The 21,613-nt window shown below is 40.6% G+C and overlaps 3 protein-coding genes across 6 annotated transcripts in view; all 3 read right to left on the reverse strand.

The window, feature by feature from the left end:
* The window catches only part of asmt (acetylserotonin O-methyltransferase), a 16,786-nt gene extending 11,321 nt beyond the window's left edge, over window positions 1–5,465 (reverse strand). Inside the window, exons 1-4 of the mRNA XM_032528853.1 lie at window positions 5,113–5,465; window positions 4,016–4,190; window positions 3,503–3,632; window positions 1,840–1,908 (exon numbers count right to left, since the gene is read on the reverse strand). Of these exons, the coding sequence (XP_032384744.1) occupies window positions 1,840–1,908; window positions 3,503–3,632; window positions 4,016–4,190; window positions 5,113–5,214 (476 nt within the window). The 5' untranslated portion in view covers window positions 5,215–5,465. The remainder of the gene's footprint in view (window positions 1–1,839; window positions 1,909–3,502; window positions 3,633–4,015; window positions 4,191–5,112) is intronic.
* Window positions 5,466–6,235: 770 nt separating this feature from the next.
* Window positions 6,236–14,272, reverse strand: akap17a (A kinase (PRKA) anchor protein 17A). Of its 3 annotated transcripts, none has more exons than XM_032528850.1 (7): window positions 14,041–14,272; window positions 12,811–13,158; window positions 11,664–11,882; window positions 10,717–10,929; window positions 9,145–9,293; window positions 8,640–8,880; window positions 6,236–8,442 (listed from the first exon to the last, which is right to left on the reverse strand). In XM_032528850.1, exons 2-7 carry the CDS (start codon window positions 13,147–13,149, stop codon window positions 7,546–7,548), a joined length of 2,058 nt encoding a protein of 685 aa, XP_032384741.1. In that variant the 5' UTR covers window positions 13,150–13,158; window positions 14,041–14,272; the 3' UTR covers window positions 6,236–7,545. The 3 variants fall into 3 exon arrangements, with proteins under 3 accessions (XP_032384741.1, XP_032384742.1, XP_032384740.1); XM_032528851.1 differs by having other exon boundaries at window positions 12,811–13,161; window positions 14,093–14,254; XM_032528849.1 differs by having other exon boundaries at window positions 14,093–14,253.
* An 808-nt stretch (window positions 14,273–15,080) lies between these two features.
* On the reverse strand, window positions 15,081–21,596 carry sowahca (sosondowah ankyrin repeat domain family Ca). Of its 2 annotated transcripts, XR_004334005.1 has the most exons (5): window positions 21,032–21,596; window positions 20,171–20,559; window positions 18,818–19,207; window positions 16,716–17,984; window positions 15,081–15,090 (listed from the first exon to the last, which is right to left on the reverse strand). XR_004334005.1 is itself a non-coding variant. In XM_032528852.1 (4 exons), exons 1-4 carry the CDS (start codon window positions 21,381–21,383, stop codon window positions 17,517–17,519), a joined length of 1,599 nt encoding a protein of 532 aa, XP_032384743.1. In that variant the 5' UTR covers window positions 21,384–21,596; the 3' UTR covers window positions 15,871–17,516. The 2 variants fall into 2 exon arrangements, 1 of the variants encoding a protein (XP_032384743.1); XM_032528852.1 differs by lacking the exon at window positions 15,081–15,090 and having other exon boundaries at window positions 15,871–17,984.
* Between the last annotated feature and the right edge of the window lie 17 nt (window positions 21,597–21,613).

Genomic DNA, 21,613 nt, shown 5'->3' on the forward strand with positions numbered 1-21,613 from the left:
ATTGATGGATGGTTCATACTCATTATTTGCAAGACAATGAGTAAAAATACTCATATACTGTATATAAAATAATAATAATAATACATTTTATTTAACAGTGCCTTTCTAAGCACTCAAGGTTGCTTTACAGACAATAAAAGATAGATATATAATATGTTAGTAACTGTCTTCCTTTCATCAGTCAATAGACTGCATTTTTACTTGATGTGTTTTCATCCGTATTTAATGCTCTAGTTTTAATTATTTCAATGAACACTCAAGGAATTCATGTGATGACCACATCGAGGAAAGCCTTACAACTGTTCCAGTATTTAACCCCTTACCATGTTTAAAGCACAGAAACTGCTTTTACTTTTCAGATTACATGAAAATCGTATTCATCTGTAAATGCTGAAACCATCAGATGCATCTGGGTTTGAACAAATAACAAGTTCTCTTCTGTAAAACTTCTTCCTATGTAAGGTCTTGTTTAATAAATCTCAATAGCTCTCTAAATCCACACTCTCTTGTGAGTCCAAATCTTTTCTGCTTTCTCGAGTATGAGAATTCAAGCTGTAGACGGGACTTGGCTGTAAATTATTCAGGTCTAGTACGCAGCTGGTTAAACGGCGATGAGTAAACAGGAGTCTGACTCATCCTGCTCCTGCTACAGAACTCTAAGAACGCAGCGAATGTCTTCAGTGGTTGTTTCCCCTTTGCTTATTTACCCACAGTATTCACAGGAGAAATCAGCAGGGACAAACAACTGCTACTCCCCATTAAATCAATTGTGCGCAGGTGTTGACATTTTTCTTGTGGGGTATTTTAATTTGCAATGAATTAAAGTTGAATTGCATATTCATCTGCACAAGGGTGTATTACATTATGTGTGCATGGTTCATATTTTGAATATTCTCATTTTGCATTCAACTTTTTTTTTTAATGAGGCAGTTTTTGTGAGATCATCTGTCAGCTGCTCATCAAAAGGATGCGAGAACAAAAATCAATCAAAAATATCAAATACAGAGAATTTATCTGCCCTGATTTTTTTTTTTATCACCAGCAAAATACAAAACAGAAATTGATGTGTAAAAATCCAAAGAGAAAAAAAACAACATTCACATGCAAAGAAATGTGTCAAATTTTAACTTCCCAGTTCTACTGGTGCGATGTGTGTGGCTAATGTATAAATCTGCAAATTGGTGTTGGTACATTTCATTTTACGGTTTAAATGTAAAATAATAATGGGAATGGGCATTTTAAGATCTGTTTCATCTTCCATTTGTGCGCATCAGATCCCATTCCATTAAAGTACTCGTAGTCCAAATCATGCCATGATGAGGACATGAAGGGAGGATGTTTGGTGAGTTATTCCACTGTGACATAGTCTGTGAACAGTCTCTGTTGCTGTGGAACTAGCAGTGTTCTACAGTAGGCTACAGTGCCTCCGGCAGGCCGATCAAAGCCGATAAGCGAACAAAGTGTGAAACTTTGAGCGTGTGACCCCTGAAAATTGCTGGCCGGCAGATCAGTGAAGCATTAAAACTATGGGCACTAGATACCATAAACACACAAGACCTCATGGACAACAGCAGATATATTCTCTCTCTCTCTTTCTTGCTCCAAGATTTCTCACATTACTCCCTCGCTCTCTCACACACATCCCCTGTGCCCTAATAAATCCCATGAGTCTGTTTTTAAGGGGGAAAAGAGAAGAAAGTGACAGACAGGCTTAAGATGAAGAGACAGGGTTGGAATGTAAATGAGCGAGAATGTGTGTTTTGTGTGTGTGAGTGTGTGTGTAGGCGTGCATATGTGCTGGTGTGTGTGTGTGCGTGTTCAACAAAGACAGCTTCTTACCTGTAGAGAGCTTGAAACAGGTCATTTGAGGTGACTCCAAAAGCCTTTTCATACTGATTTCTTCCCTCTCTAAAACAAGGCAAAGGCAGAAATATTCATAAATGGCAACCACGGTACATAGTGCTATATGTCTTGGTATGTGTAACTAATTTGATGAATCTTCACATATATTTGCTAAGTGAGTGTACAAAATGTGAGGTCTAGGTATTGATCGTCTCACTACTTAAAAATGGCTTCATCTCATCGCCACAGTTGATGCGGATCAAATGTGCTGACATGAATTCACGATCATGCTCTGTCTATTCTAGTCACAGTGAATCCAGTCTGAGAGCGGCTGGCTGTCTCCTCTGTTCTGCTCTCAACAATGAGATTAAATTCCGTCTTCAGACACCGTTCAAACAGAAAGGGACTAAAATCCACATCCTTCAGCTACAAATTAAAACGTGCAGTTCTCACAACCCCTCATGGCTTACCTGTGTGTGATTCACTCTTGGCTTGCTCATTAAATTGAATAATACTTGTGCATTATTTACAGAAGCATTGTCTTGGTATTACTTTTAAGCAGTTATGGTTTATTTAGTTATGTTTATTCTTGCTTGCTCTTTTGGTTTTACGCCCCTTGTATTATGTTGTGTCCCCAAGTCACATTTTGTAAATTATAATTTGGTCATGAACAATCGTTCTTTTATAAAATAGTCTTAAATTATTACAATTTATATTAAGGTTTAGTACCTGGATATCACAACACAAACTGCATAACCCAGCACGTCAAGAGCAAAGACAATTCACCCCACTGGGGGACTAACATAATCTATCGAATAACATTAATGTATTTGTTAGAGTTTAACAACAGGTAATGTGTGGAACATTTGAAGGAAAACACGTTTTTTTTTTTTTTAAATACTGGAGCTAAGGTAAATATCGAGAGGAGCTTTTAGTTGATTCTGTGGTCTGTCCTGGGACCATGGTCTCTGGCAGGGACCAGTGGTCACTGCCACTAAGGGCGCTAGAGACTCTGGTCATGACCAGATCCTCAGTAGTCTGCCCTATGGTCCCTGTGGCCTGTGAAGCGGCTTTAGTATTTTCTCCCTTTCCTGTTGTTTTGGCAGCACTGTTAGCTGGATAAATGTCAGAGATCATAATCTTTTGTCCATAAAATACACTATATCTGATACATTATGACCTCAATATTGATCAAAATAATCGTGATTATCATTTTGCCCATAATCGTGCAGCTATCATGACCAGCTTCTTACTGGCACGGACCACGGAATCAGCTACAACCCCTGCTGTAAATGTCTCTCAGGACCTAAAGTCTGGGTGATAGACACCAGTTTCTCAGACATACTGAAGTCTGACAGGAATTAAACCAACTAATCAACTGATTAATCACCAGACAGAAACCTGATTTCCATTACCGATTAATTGCTTAAGTTGTTAATCAAGACGCAAATGTCAAAAGATGGTTTCAGCCTCTCAACTTTAAGGATTTGCTAATTGCAGTGTTTTGTATAATTGTAATTGACATTAACACATTGAGCTGCACATAACCATTGGTGCTTATTGTGACAGGCTTTTGTTACCTACAGATATTTTATATCCTATACAATTAAACTTTTACTTGAAAAAGAGAAAAACTTTAGTTGCAGCTCAGTGTACGGACCTGACAGCGTCGGTCAGGTAGTGCCAGCAGAGGTAGATGGTTCTGGAGCTGTACTGGATGGACTGGTAGAGGGATACAGGACTGGAGCGGGTCAGGTAGACCCGGGCCTGCTCTGTGTTACTGTAAAACACTGACACAGGTGGGAGAGGTGTGAAGTATGAGGAGATGACTGTGAATGAATCACTGCAGGTGACAAAGGTTTAACCTTTTATGTCTATGTGGGAGACAGGGACGGAGGTAGAGGTGTGCACGTAGGTGGTGCAGCAATTCACAGTATAATGCACGTCTGTGAACGTGAGAAATGGACAGAAATTAAAATGTTATGTTTTTCCCCCTCTATGTATGCGTTTCATTGGTAATTTTTGTGAAATTCTATTTAAGTTTTACACATTCACATCCTTTTCAACCCTACAGTATTACATTTTGTAGTACTGAAACATATTGTTATTATATAGAGGGACAAGTTGTTGGTCTATTTATGAGTTATTATTCTTATTTTAGCTGTGTGCTGACCTTGTCCGTTGTCCTGGTGTGTGTTGAGCAGCTGCAGGCCGCTGCAGGCAGCCAGCAGTCTCTGTGTGCCATCCAGACTAGCTCCGATCGCCTGACTGATCTCCTCTGCAGACAGGGGACGCTCTGACGCCAGCAACACATCGAACACACCCAGCTCGCATGAGGAGAAAACCGTCTGGGTCACAGAGAGAGAGAGAAAGAGAGAGAGAGAAGATTAGACTGCTCTGTCTGCAGTACCCACTCATGGAGTTCACTAATTAAATGATCTGATCAATGAAGTTATAGTTTCTATAGCACAATATATTTACACTAATCAGAACAGCACTATAATGATGGTTCAGTAATTTCAACAGAAAGACCAATCGTATCATGTGTTTATTTTAGATCATTTGTTGTGCTTCATTAAATTCTGCTGAGAAGGCCAGTATTAAAGCACAGTAAAGGATTGAAATGACCACATTGTAAAGTAAAGCTCTAGTTAAACGGCCACATACAGTACACTTCATTGATGTATTTGTGGACATCAGTAATGTTTTCATTCGTTAGTAGTCTCATATGCTGCATACTCTGCATATACATATATATGTATGTATCCTGAAACAATTTGTTTACGGGGGTCTTTCAATTAAAGCCTTATCATCCAGTATCTATTATAGTGTAGGTAATTGACCTGAGGTTGGTGACAAAGCCACAAATATAACCAAAAGATATCAAATTCATTTTTACAAATGATAATAGTACTTTATGTATGTTTCTGTTGAGACATAGGGCTGCAATTAATGATTATTTTCACTATTGCTTAACCTCACAATTATAGTGTGTCCAACGGGAAAAATGCTCATTGTGATTTTCTGGAGCCCAAGGCGGTTATCTTGAAAAGGCTTTTTCTTTGTACAGCCATCAACTTAAAACACAAAGATCCCACAACAATTACATCAGTTAATTAATTAAAAAAGTTAACAATGGATTTTCTTTTAATTGACTAATCAACCTTGTGGCTTTGAAGCTATTGCAATTCAAACTTACAGTAATGCTATTAACTCTCAAGCTGAAGAGGGGAGCACTATTGTGTCAATAACTCAGGAAAGATGCGTTACCTTGGAGATGAGGAATCCTTCCATATACTCTAGTATTTTTCTGGGGTACGTGTCTGCAGCATGTGTCCCCTCAGATGAACCCGTTTCTTGACTCTCAGCCATGGCCAGTTTCCTTGATTCCTCAAAAAGACTGAATGTTGATCTCTTCCAACTTCTTCTACATGGAAACTGCACTTTCCTGCTAGTTTGTATTAATCCAGTGGCCCTTCAGCAGGTGTGTTTGAATGGCAGTGCAGACTAAAGCGACAGAAAGTGCCAGCCAGCATCAGCAGCAGTAGTGGGCTAAGCTGATTACAGCCAGATAACCCAGATTAGAGCAGGGGCTCAGTCTGTATTGGACAATGAAACAACTCTCTGTTAACAAGCTGCTGCCTTGTTCATTATCACTCACACACACACTCGGATGGAGACTTTAACTCAGTGCTTTCTCATACCAGATCTGCTTCCCACTGTTTTCACAACCCCAAAATGTGATTGACGCTTCTGGAATACCAAACCTTTGTAGGGAAACTGTGTTTTATAAAAAAAAAATACTCCCGTTCTCTTCTCCATATGGCCTGAGTGCACTTACACCGAGTGACTAATGGTAGCATGAGGCTTAATGACACAGGCGGTCATTTCACATGCCTTGATGAGGTTACAGAGACACTAATCAGTTTGACTATTAATTATTTGTCCCCACAAGACAGCAGGATAGGACGCAGATACAACAGCTGGAGTTGGGTAAGTTGTCACCTTGATGCTTTCCACAAGGTTCTGAAGAAGGAAGTTTGTGTAGAAATAACATTTCCAAAAAATGACCAGAATCACAGTGGAGCATGACAGTGTTAAAGGGGAAAGTTTAAGTGACAGAACATCGTTGTCAGCTTGAATTTTTATTTTATTGTGTATGCAAGACATGCTCTAGTAGCTCACGAGCATACAGTACACATTACCAAAGGGCTTTGTCATGACAACAATGTCGATGTAGCAGTGTCAACAAAACTATTGGACTTGACTTCTCCAAAGTTGAAATACAGCAAGGAGAACAGTATGTCCAGTTACTAGTAAGGCTAAAGAAATGTACCCAGCACAACAATGTAAACATGAAAGCATCCTCACTTTTTTTTTTTTTTTTTAAATGGTTCTGTGCTGGTCTGACTGAAATCTCAGAAACTGGTTTCCTAACTTTGACCCAGACTTGTAAAAAAGAAGGAATTGGATATGTCTCAAAGCAATCGCTTCTATTTATGACTTGCATAAGACAGAGGAAAGAGGGAGAACACTGCTGGCCGAGGATTGTCCAATATTCATGCTATCATGAATTTAAACTTCAAGTTGTCACACAACTCACTCAGTCAACAAATCACTTTTCCTTGTCAAACTAACTTCTTCCAAAAAAACAGCCTTTGCCAAATGAAATGTTCTAATCATCTAAAATGGTGCTGCTTGGTTTAGCTCGACAACAAGACTGTTGTGGAATTCAGTTGTGTTTTTCTGAGCTGCTTATGACCAACAGCAAATAGTATTCCAAGAAATATTTCAGGCAGCTAACAGGACAGTTTATGGGTCAGCTTAAGCATAGAGGTGTTTCCTATGGTCTGTGGACCAGCAGCCAGTTGTCCACTTAGAAGTCTTCCACTACTATGGCAGCCATGAGGTCTGAAAGTGTGTAAAACTTCTATCAGTGTGTAAAACAGGCTGGTGCCACTTTAAAATAACACATTTGTTCTCAGTACTTGCCACTTTCTAAAACTCATTGTTATTCAAGCACAAAGACAACTTGCTTGCAGAAAACAGAGGTCAACAGACTTTTGCGTTCACAGTAGGGTCAGACTGGTGTGTCAATCTGCAAATACAGTGAGTCTATGATATGAAACTTTAATTCAAACATGTTTAGCCAGTCATGTAATGCATATCAATAATTACATAATGATCACTAACATTTAATCAAATTTTAATACCCTATTGAGTTTTAGAATACTTCAGTCCAAACGTGGATACAATGTCTTTCACATATGGCAAAGAACAATTTTTTTTTTTTTTTTTTTTTTAAACGTAAATTTGGTATTTTATGCCATGAAACTGTTAAATGTCAAAACATTGATAACTTAACAGTTGTTGGCAGCTTCAATTAACAGTATGAAATGTATAAAAACAATTAAAATTAAAAAAAAGGTTACACCAAGTCCCTAGAATCAACTGCAACCATTTACATACAGTACCTCACACATACAGGGTCCACTTACATATGTTGTTTCAGTTAAATCTGTGGAGTTGATCCTACTTTTAAATGGGATTTCTTGTTTTTTGTTGCTGCACTATTCTGGAGAAAGCCATTTGGTGCACTGCCACATTGCTTAATTAAGGGGGCCAACAATTTTTTTTCCTTCTTTTAGGTGTAAGCTGGTAAATGGGGAATAGATCAACAATAAACTGATCATATTGATAAGATTAGCGTCTGGAGTGGCTCCTGTCTCTACTGCTGCTTTGTTTCTTGTATCTGTAATGGCTGTGACTCCTCCCGTCTCTACTTTTGTTGCTGGCCCTAGAGCTGCCTCTGCTGTATCTACGATGACTATGCCTGCTGCGCTGCCCTCTGCTGTAACTCCTCCCACTGCTGCTCCGGCTCCTGTCACGGCTGGAGCTTGAGCTCCTACTACAATGGCTGTGGCTGTGCCTCCTGTTGCCACGGTGACTGAGGCTCCTCCTATGAACACTGGAGCTCCTCCTGCGGTGGCTGGAACTCCTCCTCCTCCGGCTGTAGCTGTGGGAGCGCCTCCTCGACCCCCGACTATGGGAGCTCCTCTCTCTCTGGGAGCGCTCCCGGCCCCTCATTTTCTCCCTACTGTGCCTGCTCCCCACCTCCTTCCTCCTTCCCTCCCGTCCTTTCTTCCTGTCCCCTCCTCTCCTCTCCTCTGTTGCTCTGTTTTTGCCTGAAACTTGGGCATGCACGCTAGATTTGGACGCCTGCTTCTCTTTGCTCTCAACTGCCTTCATTCCGTACACCTGGCCAAGAAGCCCCAACATCACAACACCACCAGGATCAGAGGCCTCCTCACTCGTAACAGGGCCAGCCTGACCCTGCGTGCCTGCAGATCGTGTTGTTTTACAGCTGCTCTTCTTTAACATGTTGCAAAGCAGTTTCTCCCTTAGCTCCTTCTCACGGCGTTGGAGCTCCAATGCTCGCTCCTTCTCCACCTCCACCCTCCGGAGCTCTTCCTCCTGCTTGCGTCTGCAGGCCTCCAGCTGCTGAAGACGAGCAAGTTCCTCCTTACGTCGAGCCTGCTCTTGTCTTTCCCGGTCCTCCTGTTCGGCCCTCTCTTTTTCCAGGTGCTGCTGCCTCACGGCCTGGAGAGGAGGAAATAGTAGAAATTAAATAAATAAAACAAACAACCAGCAGCAAAATCTAAATTCAGGTCAGACAGTCAGGTAGAGACATTGTTCCTTCTTGGCTGAGAGGAGTAACTGTGTGGAGAGAGACAGAGAGCGAGACAGAGAGTGTGTCCATTGAGAGTGTATTGTGTATCTTTTTGTACATGCCGTACCTTGGCCCTGGCCAGCAGCTCAGCAATGAGCCGTATTGACTCCAGGTTGCGCTGAGCAAGCAGAAGCCTCCTCTCCTCCATGGCGATCTTCATCTGCAGCTTCTTCTGCTCCTCTTCTTGCTGTCGCCTCACCTTCTTCAGGTTCCTTCTCTCCTCTCTCTCCCGCACCTTCTGCTCTCGCTTTCGTAATCTCTCTTCCTTCCTCCTCTCCTTCTCCTCCTCTTCCTGCTCCTTCTGTTTCCTGAACAAAATGTAAAATGTCCTCTGTGAATGTGTGTTACTGGTAACCTTTTGCTATCTACTCTGGTCAGTGTTGTTTAGCAATTCATTGTAATGTTTCTTGGTACAGCGAGGGCTAAATTAAATTAACCAAACATAAGTGAGTGTGTGACAACAAAAGTAACCAATGTTATGGGCTGCCCTGATATACAGAGTAACGTGGATCTTCTGGAGATCTTGTCCATCATAAACTAGCTTTCTGTTTCTCTTTTGTCTTCTATCATACCTCTCCTCTTCCTTACGGCGCTCCTCCTCTTCCTTCTCCCGTCGTTTCTGCTCCTCTCTCTGCCTCTCCAGCTCCTGTAACTTCAGCCTCTCCATGCTCCTCCTTTTCAGAGCCAACTCACTTAGATGCTTGCTGGTGTCAAAGGACACCTGAGTACAACACAAATCATATAGATAAAGTTATTCATAGAGGCACATGCACACCATTTTCCAGTTATTCCCACAACTTTCATGTTTCTAGCTCATTCCAGCTCACGGGAAGTTGAGCCGGTGCGGCAGACAACAAATAATAAAAATAATAATAACTAAAACAGACAAACATAGAAGGGTTCTACCGCTTTGCAGTTTCAACCCTAAAAATATGTACTTTACGTATTGAAATCTACAGTACATAGTTATATAACTCATTGATAATTTGCCTGTTGATTAACAGAATTACTTGGATAAAAAGGGTCAGAGGGCCATCATTTTTAACATACTTATGCAAGTGAGATAAAGCCCTGTAAATGGGTGCTAAGATTATAAAGATGCCTTCTCTTTCTTTATTAATGTAAATTAAGAACAGAATCAACTAACAATATGTTGACCCTCCCTTGCTTCTTATACCCTAATTCACATTGAAGCCTAATTCTGTGGATTAAGACCTGGCTCCCCCTATGCTCATTAACTTAGAAAAAATGACTTGGCTTTAATTCGTATTTCACTAAAAGGTCTTAAAGCGTCTTATGCGTCTCTGAACAACACAATCTAATTGCTAAAATCTGCCAATCTGCAGTATCACTACATTTGAAATTCACATGTGGCCTCCCATCCAAAACAGAGGTATGCAAAAATAGCAACGTGTTAGAAAAACTTCATAATCGTGATTTAAAAAGTAGAAATACATTGCTTTTGTTAAAAAGAAATCCCACATTACCATGCACGTTTACAGGTTTAATTGGCCAACACACTACCTTGCAATGTTCACTATTGGCATTAAAGAAGTCTATTTATACACCTTAACTCATGTTTTCTCAACACTTGCCTGGTCCCATGACATGGTGCTTTTTGGATGCTTTTATATAGACCTTAGTGGTCCCCTAATACTGTATCTGAAGTCTCTCTCTCCAAAATTCAGTCTTGGTGCAGAATTACAGCTATTACAGCCAGTCCCACAATGAGCTTTCCTTAGTATGTGCCATTTCTGAGTCTGTAGCTTTTGAGGAGGAGAGAGGTGGAAGCTGGGGGTGTGGCTTTGACCAATTTCCACATTGCTCATTTGAAATCCATGATGTCTCTCTCTCCAAATTCACTGGGCGGGTAAAGCGGAGGCAACCTCATGACGTCATAAGGGGCAAGATTTTGAGATCGGCCTATCTAAGATTTAATTTTCTCAAAAGGCAGAGCAGGATACCCCAGGGCTCGGAATTCAAACAACTTTATCAAAATTAATTACGTACTTCCGGTCATAAAGCCAGAAACAGGTAGATTTTAGGAAAAGGATATTTCAAGGGTTCAGTTAAATAATGAGGTTTTTACCCTAAACATTAACATGGCTTGTGCAGTACTTTACAACCATAAGAGCCTGTAGTACCTTGATGTTGCAGGCCACTGCCTTTCCATCGTCTCCTTTCAGCATCAGCTTCATGCTGCGCAGAGTGTCCATGGCCTTGGTGAAGCCGCCGTACTCCTGGTACTGGACATAAGCCTCAAAGTTGAGATGACCCCCGAAACTGAATGTGTTAAAGTTCTTGTCCAGCATCTCCTCCCTGTATGGGTCCAGCATGGGGATGTCAACATGTCGCACCTACAATGAAAAAGGTGGTACATTGACCAAATCAAACATTTAATGTTATTTTTGACTAAGTTTCTTCATACTGAATATGTGACAATAGAATTTACATGGCTTTTGGTGATTTCTTGCGATATTTAATCTATTTATCAATCAAATGTTTAGAAAATTATATCACTTTCATGTAATGCATACAACCACAGCTAAATCTTTGAATGAAATTGTTTGAGTGAAAAAATAAGGTTTTACCTTATTACAAAAGTCAATACGTGAATATTACACGTCATTACACGTTACAAATTTGGCCATCCCGATATAGGCCATTTCATATCTCCATATGCATGTCAAGCATGTTTTCTGGTAAATCAATAACTAGTCTACATGAAATAACCACATAGTAAAGCCTGTTCTTGTATACTTCTGTATGAATTAAATACTTGATAAATGAAAAATACTGAGTATTTTCTCATTTTTAACAAGACCTTTAGTGCCAAATATACGTAACAGGAATTTAATGATGTAAATAATGGTGACGCAGTTTGGACGCTGTTTTTTGACATTGTAATAGAAACAATATAGAAAAATATATACAACAGACAATTTGATATCGTTTTGACACTATATATCATCATATGGCCCAGGACCAGCCCTAAGTGGGAATTTATCTTATTTCAAACTAACAAATAACATGATTTAAATTCAGTGTTAAGGTTAATTTTTTATTTAACAGAGACAGAAACATGTCCTACCTTGCCAAATGCCTGGAAGACTGCAGTGAGCACCTCTTCAGAGGGCCGGTCTGGGTACGGGGAGTCCTTCTGGCTGAACCAGCGGCAAGGAAGTCCTTCCAGATGGATGGTGTCTGGCCTCTCTCCTGGCAGAGTCTCATTCATGTCCTTGGCATCGCGAAAGAAGGAGTCCCAGTCGTGGCGTGTTGGGAAGTCTACTTTGTTCTCTACTGCACGAACCTGAGGAAAGAGAGGGAGAGTAGGGTTGAGATTATATATATATATATTATATATATATATATATATATATATATATATAGTTGCTAGTTTAGTAGGTACACTTAAATGAAAATGATGCAGTCAAATACAACAGCACTGCAATGAAATACATTTTTGAAACAATTTTAGAGAGATGCTGATTAAACTTCATAATTACTGGTACATTGCATTATACTGAGAGGTGTTTCTAATATTTGGTCTCTTCTCTTACTGATATTAATGAGGTAGGCAAAACATTAGAAACATCTGTCAGGGGGCGGCCTTTAGCTCACCCAGTAGACCGCGCGCCCAATGTAGGCTGAGTCCTTTGCAGAATCCAACCTGTGGCCCTTTGCTGCGTGTCATCCCATCTCTTTCTCTACTTTCCTGTCTACCCATGGTCTCTATGTAATAAAAGGGAAAAGCCCCAAAAAATAATCTTAAAAAAATAAATAATCTGTCAGTATAACACAATACAAATGTAAATGTGCTGTATTTATATAGCACTTTTCTAGTCTTAACGACTACTCAAAGCGCTTTTACATCATACAGGATACATTCACCATTCACACACATTCATACACTGTGGCCGAGGCTGCCGTACAAGGTGCCACCTGCTCATCAGATATACACTCATACACATTTACACACCGATGCGCAGCACCGGGGGCAACTCGGGGTTCAGTGTCTTGCCCAAGGACACTTCGACATGGGACTGCAGGGCAAGGGATCGAACCACCAACCTTCCGATTGGCAGGCAACCGCTCTACCACTGAGCCACAGCCACAACTAAACTGCACCACAAACTACAGCTTTCAAAATTACTAATGAAGTACCAGATACTGCAATAAGCTACATAACGAGCAAAGTCTGATCATGGGATTGTGCTCCAGTATAAGGTGAGTCATACCTTCAGTACATCAGTAAATCCACTAAGTTTGATGCACTTTACATCCAGACGGCTCAGCAGGCTTTTGACCACTGTCTTGTTTTCCACCTCGCCTTCAAAGCGGATGAAGTCCATGGTGCTCTTGGAGATTCGCAGAGCTGAAAACTGTTCTGGAGCTACCATGGCCTTGACCCTCTCCATTACCTCCCAGTTGGAGATGCTCTTGCCTGGAAGCTTGAGCTGGGGCAGAGCCACACTGATGGTTATTTTGGCAATGGGCTTGAGGTACAGGTTGTACTCAGCGGAGAGGCACACTGCTTCTGTAGTATCATGGACAATGGTGGTCATTGTTGCGGCCATTTGGAGAACCTGCAGAAAAGTTGGAGAGACAGTGAAGACTGTTAGCACATGTGAGCTGTTCTTGAAATAATTACCCTGAATTAGTGAACTATTTAGTGCTTTCACTTTCCAATATAACGAAAAAAAGAGTTTCCACGCTACCGGGAGATCCATTCAACATTATACAATTTCAATATTGTTGCCATAGAAATAGAATCATATGTATTTCAGTAGTTGTTTTCATTTCATTGTTAATCGGAAAACACAAGGCTTACACAAAATGAATTAAAAGTTTTTTAGAAAACATGTCTTTTTTTAATTTGGGAAAACATCAATATCAAGCCGTGTTTTAACTACGCTAACGCTATGCGTTTGGTTCACCTTTTACTTGTATTCATGTAGACGTGTAATGTAAGATATAGCTATAGCTGCACGGTAGATAACCATAGCATGGTGTATTTATTTTTAGCCCTTTGTCTCATCAAATAGTCAAGTTTCACTGTCTAACCTAGCTCAACGTAACTAGCGGTAACGTTGCGACGAACCTGTATTTAGTATAGGAATGTCAACGTAATTACAGTTAGCTAGCACAACGAGTAAACGCTTCCAATTTATGCTAACGTTAAAAAGGTGTTAGCTAGCTAGCTAGCTAAATGTAACGTTAACGGCGTTATGATAGACCCAGAAGGGAAACATCCTCGAGATTTGCTAGCTAGCTAATTGACTAGCTAGCTACCTAACGTTAATGTTTACACTTCATAACATGCGTTGGACAAAACCTTAGCTATTAGCTACATACGTGAAAACTGTATTGGTTAATTAAATAGCTAACGTTAGTGCTATGTCTAGCTAGTTAACTTTAGTAGCAAGCTACTTAGCTCGAAGTGTTTTGTAAGATAGCTCTAACGTTACCTTTTAAACAACGCTGAAGACAGTTATCCCAGTAGATTTCACCGCCACCTACCTAACATCCGTTAGCCTACTGGCAAAAAAAGTTAACAAAATTATTGTAACTGCAGCCAACACTGCAAGGAAAATCCATGGATGTGTTATAACACCGGGGAAATAACAAAAACCCAAACTACATGCCACTTCCGCATGCAGTAAACTTTGACCTTAAACAGAAACAACGTGGGCCCTTAGTTTTAGAACAGCGACACTTTGAGGAACATGTGTGCAGAAAAATACAGGAAAACAAGAAAATGGCAAAAGAGAATTATAGTGATAGTTTATAGTGATATTATCGCGACTTTCTGGTGCACATATAGGCACATTCTGGTCATATAGCTAAGTAGCTAAATGGAGATTACCTGTGTGTAGCTAGTCAATGGGTAACAATGCAGTAGCCTACAAATTATAGACACCCTATCTAAGGACTATTATACAGATGGACTTGACTTGAAATACACCTGTAGATTTTATACAAACACATATTCTATATACTCTATATGTTTATATTTTATTTTTGTAATAATAATTTTTATAATTTCACTAGAAATCTGTTTTCACTTTGAGATCAAAGAGTTTTTTTCTGATGTTTGGCCAAAAAAAGGCACACTAGGCCTACATTTACTCAAGTGTTGGACAGCAAAACAATAAAACATGAAAACCTCCAAGAGGGATGAATACTTTAATAGGAACTGTCATGAGACAACAGAACATCCAGCTGACAATGTACATTTGTAACTACATTGATGGCTATTTGGCACTGTTAGTCACAAGTTAGGCTTTGTATGAATGTCATCATCACTGTGGTAACTACTTTGGGGAAAGAGTGAGAGAAGGGGATGGATTGGACATGGATTAGTCCAACAGCGGAGGCCCCAGGCAAAAAAGTTGGCACAGTTTTCCTGAAAAGATGGTAGAGGAATTTACATAATAGGCATTACGCCCTTCACTTTGTATGTAGGTCAGTAGCTGCAGTCAGAACAGCCTCTCTGCTCTGTCCCGATCAGCAGTCATCTAACAGATAGCCTGACTTAAGGCAACTAGACTCTGAAATCTACTGAGCCAGGAAAAGGCTCATCCTTTTATTGACCTAAATGCTGTTTGACTACTCGATGACGGCAAAAACAGAGATCAGCAAAACATTAAAAGAGCAGATTCTGACTCAAGAGCATTTGCTTTTATACAAGCAGCCCATTTGATTGTAATGACCGTAAACATGTAATCCTGCTTTTATATTGCTGATTCGTTCTGGTAAACATGAAGTAGAGGACAGACCCAGATGAGAGCCAGAAGAAACATGAGTGCCAGAAGACCATTGTCAGAACAGTGGTTATCGGTCCAGTCCCAGGCACTGAGTATTCACTGCAAATACATTTCCATCTTAGGTGGCAAATGAATATAATTTAACTTATTCAACTTTTTTTGCCTTATCCTCATGACATGCTGTGGATAACATGCTCAACTACATGATACACACACACACACACAACAGGTGCAAAATGAGGAATGGCTGTGAATATATTCGGCAGTGTTACATGGGCAGCTTGTGGACAGGAAGCAGTGGATATGCTGTAAATGGTGGCATCAGATCATCAATTATTCAGCACCACCAGACAGGGACAATTACTTGGTGTCAGCAGGACTGCCAAACAAAATAGCCTACTTAATTTGGAGGTTCAGTCCCTTCTAGTTGTATTTAATGAGTGCATACATAGTGACACTTCTGACCATCCTTTGTCTAGGTTACTAAATATTCTGTTAGCTTGGAACAACTGTAACACACAGAATACTGACTTTAGTTTTATGCAAACCATTAATGCTTTATTTCATATTCAAGGAAGAGACACAATGACCGTGACTCAGTAACAGTGTATTCACACAACATAATAACTTCACAGTATTTGACAAATAAGACAGAAACAATGACTTATAGAAAACATTAACAGTAAACAGAATTTTCCCTGTTCATGCATGTGAAAAAAGTGACACCAAAGTAGGTTTGTACAATACATTTCTACATAAAAAAGTTAACCATACAATTATAGGAAGCCCAATGATCTGATGCTACAAAGTACTAAGGGAACATTCATGAATTTTAGGATGTGTGGTTAATTAAACACATATTTGGGAAAACAGTCAAAAAGTCAATGAGCTCCTCAGCTAAACATACAGCATTTCAGGTCCATGCTCTTTATCCACAGATGACGCAGACATGATTAATGAACAAATGATTGTGTACATGCAAAGTTAGAGTAATGCAGGCAATTTATTAAATAGAAAGAGACCCATACTGCTTAAACTCCCCCACAATGAAACAATGTAACAAGTGACCAGGCTCAGAGGATTAAAGGTACATTATAGTCAGAAGAATAACAACATCAGTTCTTCATGTGCTTTCACCCTGTGGAACAGTCCTACTGAATAACTGATAAGTTTCTTTACAGTACTTGGATCTAACTATAGCCATGTCAGCCTTTGTTGTTTTGACTATTAATCAACTGAAAGGGAAGGTATAGCTACACATTACAAATCATTTGTACACTTATATAAGTGCATTTAAACAACAAAAATGTATAACAATTTGATCACCTTCTTGTGTACACAATATGAACTTATACGTAGGACATGGGACCAATAACAGTTTTAGTTGGAGTAGTTTCCTCCAGTAATTGCAAACTATCTTCAAAGTGACAAGTGCAAACATGACATAACTGTACGTGGTTGTCCATACAAGAATCTTTGAATATTAAAATCTGGTACTTAAAAATAAAGATTCACATTACAGAAATGTGCGGTTTTTTTTTTTAAAACAGCACCACCCAGTCAAAGTAGGTTGAAATATATAAAATGATTTCTTTGAATATATTATTTTACTCTGCAAAACAAAAACAAGATTGGTGGATAACTGTGTGGAATCAAACCTAAGTGCTGTTCTCAAATCCGTCACCACTGTGAGTCAAATCTAAAGTGAAAACCTGAACAAAATCCAGCCTGTTGCTTTTGCCTTTGTGTGAACATTGTTGTAGCGTAGAGTATTAAATAAAAAAATAAACTTGTGTAGTGTTTGCTACCTGCTCTAAAAACAGAGCCTACGAACATTATAGAAAAAACAAGTTCAAAAGCAATTCACAGAGCAGTGATTCAGTTTTAACTCAATGAACTGTTGTAGCAAAAAAAATGCTACATGAACTGCAATCTGCCCTCAGTGATATGCCTAATAACTGCAATTGGAACAAAAATAAGTTTGAGTTTTCGAGAAACAGACATTTGTAGTTATCAAATCCTATAATAATCAAATGTCAAAATCAGTGTGACCCTATATATTAGAATGTGTGCTGGTAATTTTGGTCATAAAAATGTCTGACCTGTCAGCTTATAAAAGGTGAGTAAACTGCATTTTGTAAATCAACACATGGTTTTTACCTAAGAGTTGTGTTACTTCATCCAAACAGGTTGGACAATGGTCGGGTTCGGATGGGGCTCATGGGAAGCTCTTCTCCTCTTCCCACCTCGCCCGCGTCCCTAAAGGATGCGCTGTGGATGATCTGGGCTCGGTGGCGTCCTCGGTGCAGCCGGGCGTTCAGCCGGCTCAGGGACGACTTCCTCTGCACGCCCCCCTTGGTCCTCCCGCCGGTCACAACTCCGTCCTCTGTTGCCTCAGCGGGTGGGTTCAGGAGCCGCAGTGGGTTCAGATTGCCCTGGAGGACTTTGGGAAATCGCCAGCCGCACCCTCCGCTACTCCCGCTGTTTATGTTTTCGTTGTCTGTCTCAGCTCCGGGTGAGGTAACCACTCCCTCCTCCAGCAGGTCAGCAGCCAGCGGTGGCGACAGGTACTGGATGGCTCGCCTCCCGCTGTAGTCTCGAGCCTCAGGGTCTGCCTCCCAGTCTGACAGCAGCACACGGACCACCTGTCAATCACAGCACATTTAATACACACAGTGGAGGGAATATTCAGATACTGAAATCTATCCATTTGTCATATATGTACTGGTGCCTCATTGGTAAGATTTTTGATCAATACTGTACATCTGTACATTACATCATGTGAAAGTGTGTCTCATCAATTATCAAGCATGTCAACATTATGATAGTTGTTGTCCACTCTGCTGCCATCTTGTCTGTCTTGATCACTCCACATTCTTTTCTATACTTGCTTGTTTGTTTTTTCTTATTTTGCATGGATTGTAGCCATCTACAAAGTGCGATGCTGTAGTGTCATTCATTGGTCGATACAGTATGTACTGTACTATTTTGTGCATATTTATTATGTTGTGTAAATGAATTTTAAAAGATATGTCGTATTGCTTTATCCTATTTTTAGACTACCTTTTTATTATCTAGCCTCTGGCCAAGGACAACAGATGAAGTTAGCCTTTTCAGTCTAACTCTGATTCATTTACAGTTACATTTAGTTTTTTTTCCGCCATGATATAAGCCAAATTGCAATCTGTTTTTTTGTTTACTTGTTTCAAAATTCTATTTATTTACCTTTCTTGAAAATTGTTTTTGTCACTCCACGCTAAACTAACGGATAAATGATGACAAACTTTCTTTTCTTTTCCCACTCATTTTGTGAAAAACAGTGGATACAAAATTAACTTAATCTTTTTTTCTAGATCATTCACTCTGTTTTGAAGAGGAACTCTAGCTGGGGAAGGCGGAGCAGATACAATCTGCTGCTGCTTTACTCAGCACGTGTAACACATGACACCCCACTACCACCACAATCTACACAACCCACCTGTGTGTGTCCATGCATAGCTGCCAGGTGTAGAGGTGTGTATCCAGCACTTGATCTCACATTTACATTCACAGGTATAGTGTTCTCCTTGGCAAACGCCAGCAGCTGGGAGAGCAGCTCAGCTTTGCCTTGCTTAGCCGCCCAGTGGAGGCAGGTAAAGCCAGTCACAAAGTCTCTCTTGGCTACTAGGGTAGGTTCCACAGCGAGCAAGGGCTGCAGGCTTTCCCACAGGCCATCTGAGGCGCACAGCATCCACTCGTGTTCCAGCGGGTCCAGGGTCACTGAGGCACAGTCCTCATCAGTGGCTGACGAGAGGAGCGATGTAGAATCTCCATCGCTCCTCACGGAGTCCCAGAGGCGTGAACCACGGTTGATCAGAGACCGCCGAACCTGCAAAGGGAAAAACATAGGAATGAAAGAGGTGCATACTTTATGTACACTTTTTTGTATTACCTTTAAAATACAGTATTTATTTAGCTTTTACCACTGCAGAATGCTTTATGGTGATATAAATATTGCTTTTAGAAAAGGTTTTTTTTACCAATACCCTGCTAAAATGGTTCTTCAAAAGGACCTTAACAGCACTGTAAAAAAAGTTTCACAACACTTAAAATGTTCTACATTTAAAGAACTACATGCAAGCATTATTGTTATTTGTGGAAGACCAGCAAATCAAAAGTCAGATACCAGGGTACTGACTGAGCACCACTGTCACCACTGCATCACAGTAAAGTATCAAACTGATGTTAATTATATAAAGACATCTTTGACAGTAAAAATTCAATTTTGAAATTGTCCATTTGGTTGGTTAATGCCTTATGATGATCACTAAAAGGAGGTCTTAGGTCAAATTGCCTAAGAGGTAAGGCAAGCTAGATTACATCACTGTGTCTTGTGGAGCTGTTGTGGAGTCGAACTTCATGAATATTGTGTTCTGGTTACACCCCGAATGGTGTTTTTCACCAGCTGTCAAAGGCTGAGCTCTTAGCCATGATGCAAATTACACTGCAGCAAAGGCATGAGAACCTGCTTAATTCCTCTGTACAACTGTATGCCATTCAGGTTTTAGAGCACACCCAAAAGGTGAAACACCTGATGCTACAGTACTGCTTTACGTGTAGCCAAACATCAGAAACAGTGCAGCAGAAATTTCCTATTATATCAGAAACAGTAGTTTTTACAGGTTGAAGCATTTTTGTAAAAACACTTTCTCACATGCTTAAAGTATTACTTGTTTGAACTGCTATGCCCTGTTGAGAACTTTGTAAAGCTGTCAAAGATATAACATTATGACCTATATTAATAATAATCTACATGTAAGCCTTTTCATGCCAAAGAAGCATTGTTTCCTACCTGAGGAGAACTATTCATCATCAGCTCTATGAAGTTCCTGCGACTTCCCTTGGGTGTGTTGATATCTCCAACAGGTTCCAGTCCTTCAAAGGCGCTGTCTTCAGATAGACAGCTGGTCAACAAGGCCCGCTGGGACCCTTTGGACACCCTGCGGGCCCCTCTCACCTGCTGGTTGTGGGACCCTGCAGGGTGAGCCTGGTCCAGATCTGCCATCCCAATGACTGGGGCCGACTCCCGCCTTCTCCTCTCCCTCAGCTTCACCTCCCCTCCACCACCAGAAGTAGGAGTCACTATACTGGTCTTATTATTCTGGTAGAGGGCCGCATGTTGCTTATTGCAATTAGATGGTGTTTCATTGTCCATGCTGGCTGCCAAAAAGCCGGATGTTCCTGTGAAACAATTGGACATGTTTTTTTTTGTTATTGTCATCGAGCTCTCTGACATTGTACGATGGAGTGGTACAATCTTAACCTGAATAGACTCTAAAACCACCTTTCCATTGTAATCCCCCACAGGTATACCTAAGGCGAGTCTTGTTATCTCTTTGTGTTGTCATTACCCTTATGTATTATCATTAATATTAGTTTTTTTGGCAAGATATAGGTCAAAATGAAAGATTCTGATCATTGGATTATGACAACTGCAGTCTAGGCAACCTATAACCTATGTATTGGTCTTCACAAACAATGGAGAGCCAATGCTGTGGGACAATACAATCCACGCAAATAAATAAACTAGTAAAACGTTATTGTTTTAGCCAAATAGTGGCTGCATATGGACTATAGAGAGAAACATGGGATTTTGCGTTGAACATTTAAATAAATAAATCTCTAGCATCATCTAAAAGTGCGTATGCCTCACCTGTTCGGTCTCCGTTGTCAGGATTGCCGTTGACATAGTTGTTGTCCAGTGTCTCCTGGATATTACCGTTGCACTCCACAGGATCGTGGCCGCCTGCGTCAGTACGCATCACTGACTCCGCGCTGCCTTCGGTGTTTAAACAAACAAATTTTACGCCGTTTTCCACCTTTACAAAACCCACGTTGTCCACGATGCATTTTAACGCCTCGCGATCCACCTCTTCCTTTGACTGGTCATTTTGCCCCGAAACTGATAGGAAATGATCGATTAGCTCCATCTGTTGGACCCTCCCTCCCCTCTCCATCAGGAACTCCTGCACGGCTTGTTCCGTGCACTGGGACGCCATCGTCATCCTGAACGACCCAAACAGAGCGCAACGAAAGCTGAATAAGTCCCACAGGGACGTTTCAAAATGACTGCATATTCACGCAACTGTCAAATTACTTAAGTCGGTGACGAGGGATGGCAGCATCTTTTTCATCTCCTCTCCTCCATTTGGAGTGTCGAGCTCTGGCAGATAGGGGTCGCACCAGTCTGTGGGTCGCACTGGAGCACAACACCGTGCATAGGTTGACGTTTACC

This window comes from Etheostoma spectabile, chromosome 11 (assembly GCF_008692095.1).
Source record: "Etheostoma spectabile isolate EspeVRDwgs_2016 chromosome 11, UIUC_Espe_1.0, whole genome shotgun sequence".
NCBI lineage: Eukaryota > Metazoa > Chordata > Actinopteri > Perciformes > Percidae > Etheostoma > Etheostoma spectabile.

Bases quoted from the DNA above. Each gene is read 5' to 3' on its own strand.
- sowahca (XM_032528852.1), bottom strand. From the start codon at position 21,383: ATGACGATGGCGTCCCAGTGCACGGAACAAGCCGTGCAGGAGTTCCTG. The intron at 19,208-20,170 runs GTAGGAAACAAT...TTCCCTTTGCAG, and splicing joins TGATGAATAGTTCTCCTCAG to GTTCGGCGGTCTCTGATCAA. The intron at 17,985-18,817 runs GTGGGTTGTGTA...TGTGATTGACAG, and splicing joins CTATGCATGGACACACACAG to GTGGTCCGTGTGCTGCTGTC.
- akap17a (XM_032528850.1), bottom strand. From the start codon at position 13,149: ATGGCCGCAACAATGACCACCATTGTCCATGATACTACAGAAGCAGTG. The intron at 9,294-10,716 runs GTACTACAGGCT...TGTTGTACTCAG, and splicing joins CAGTGGCCTGCAACATCAAG to GTGTCCTTTGACACCAGCAA. The intron at 8,443-8,639 runs GTACGGCATGTA...CCTCCTCTCCAG, and splicing joins AGCTGCTGGCCAGGGCCAAG to GCCGTGAGGCAGCAGCACCT.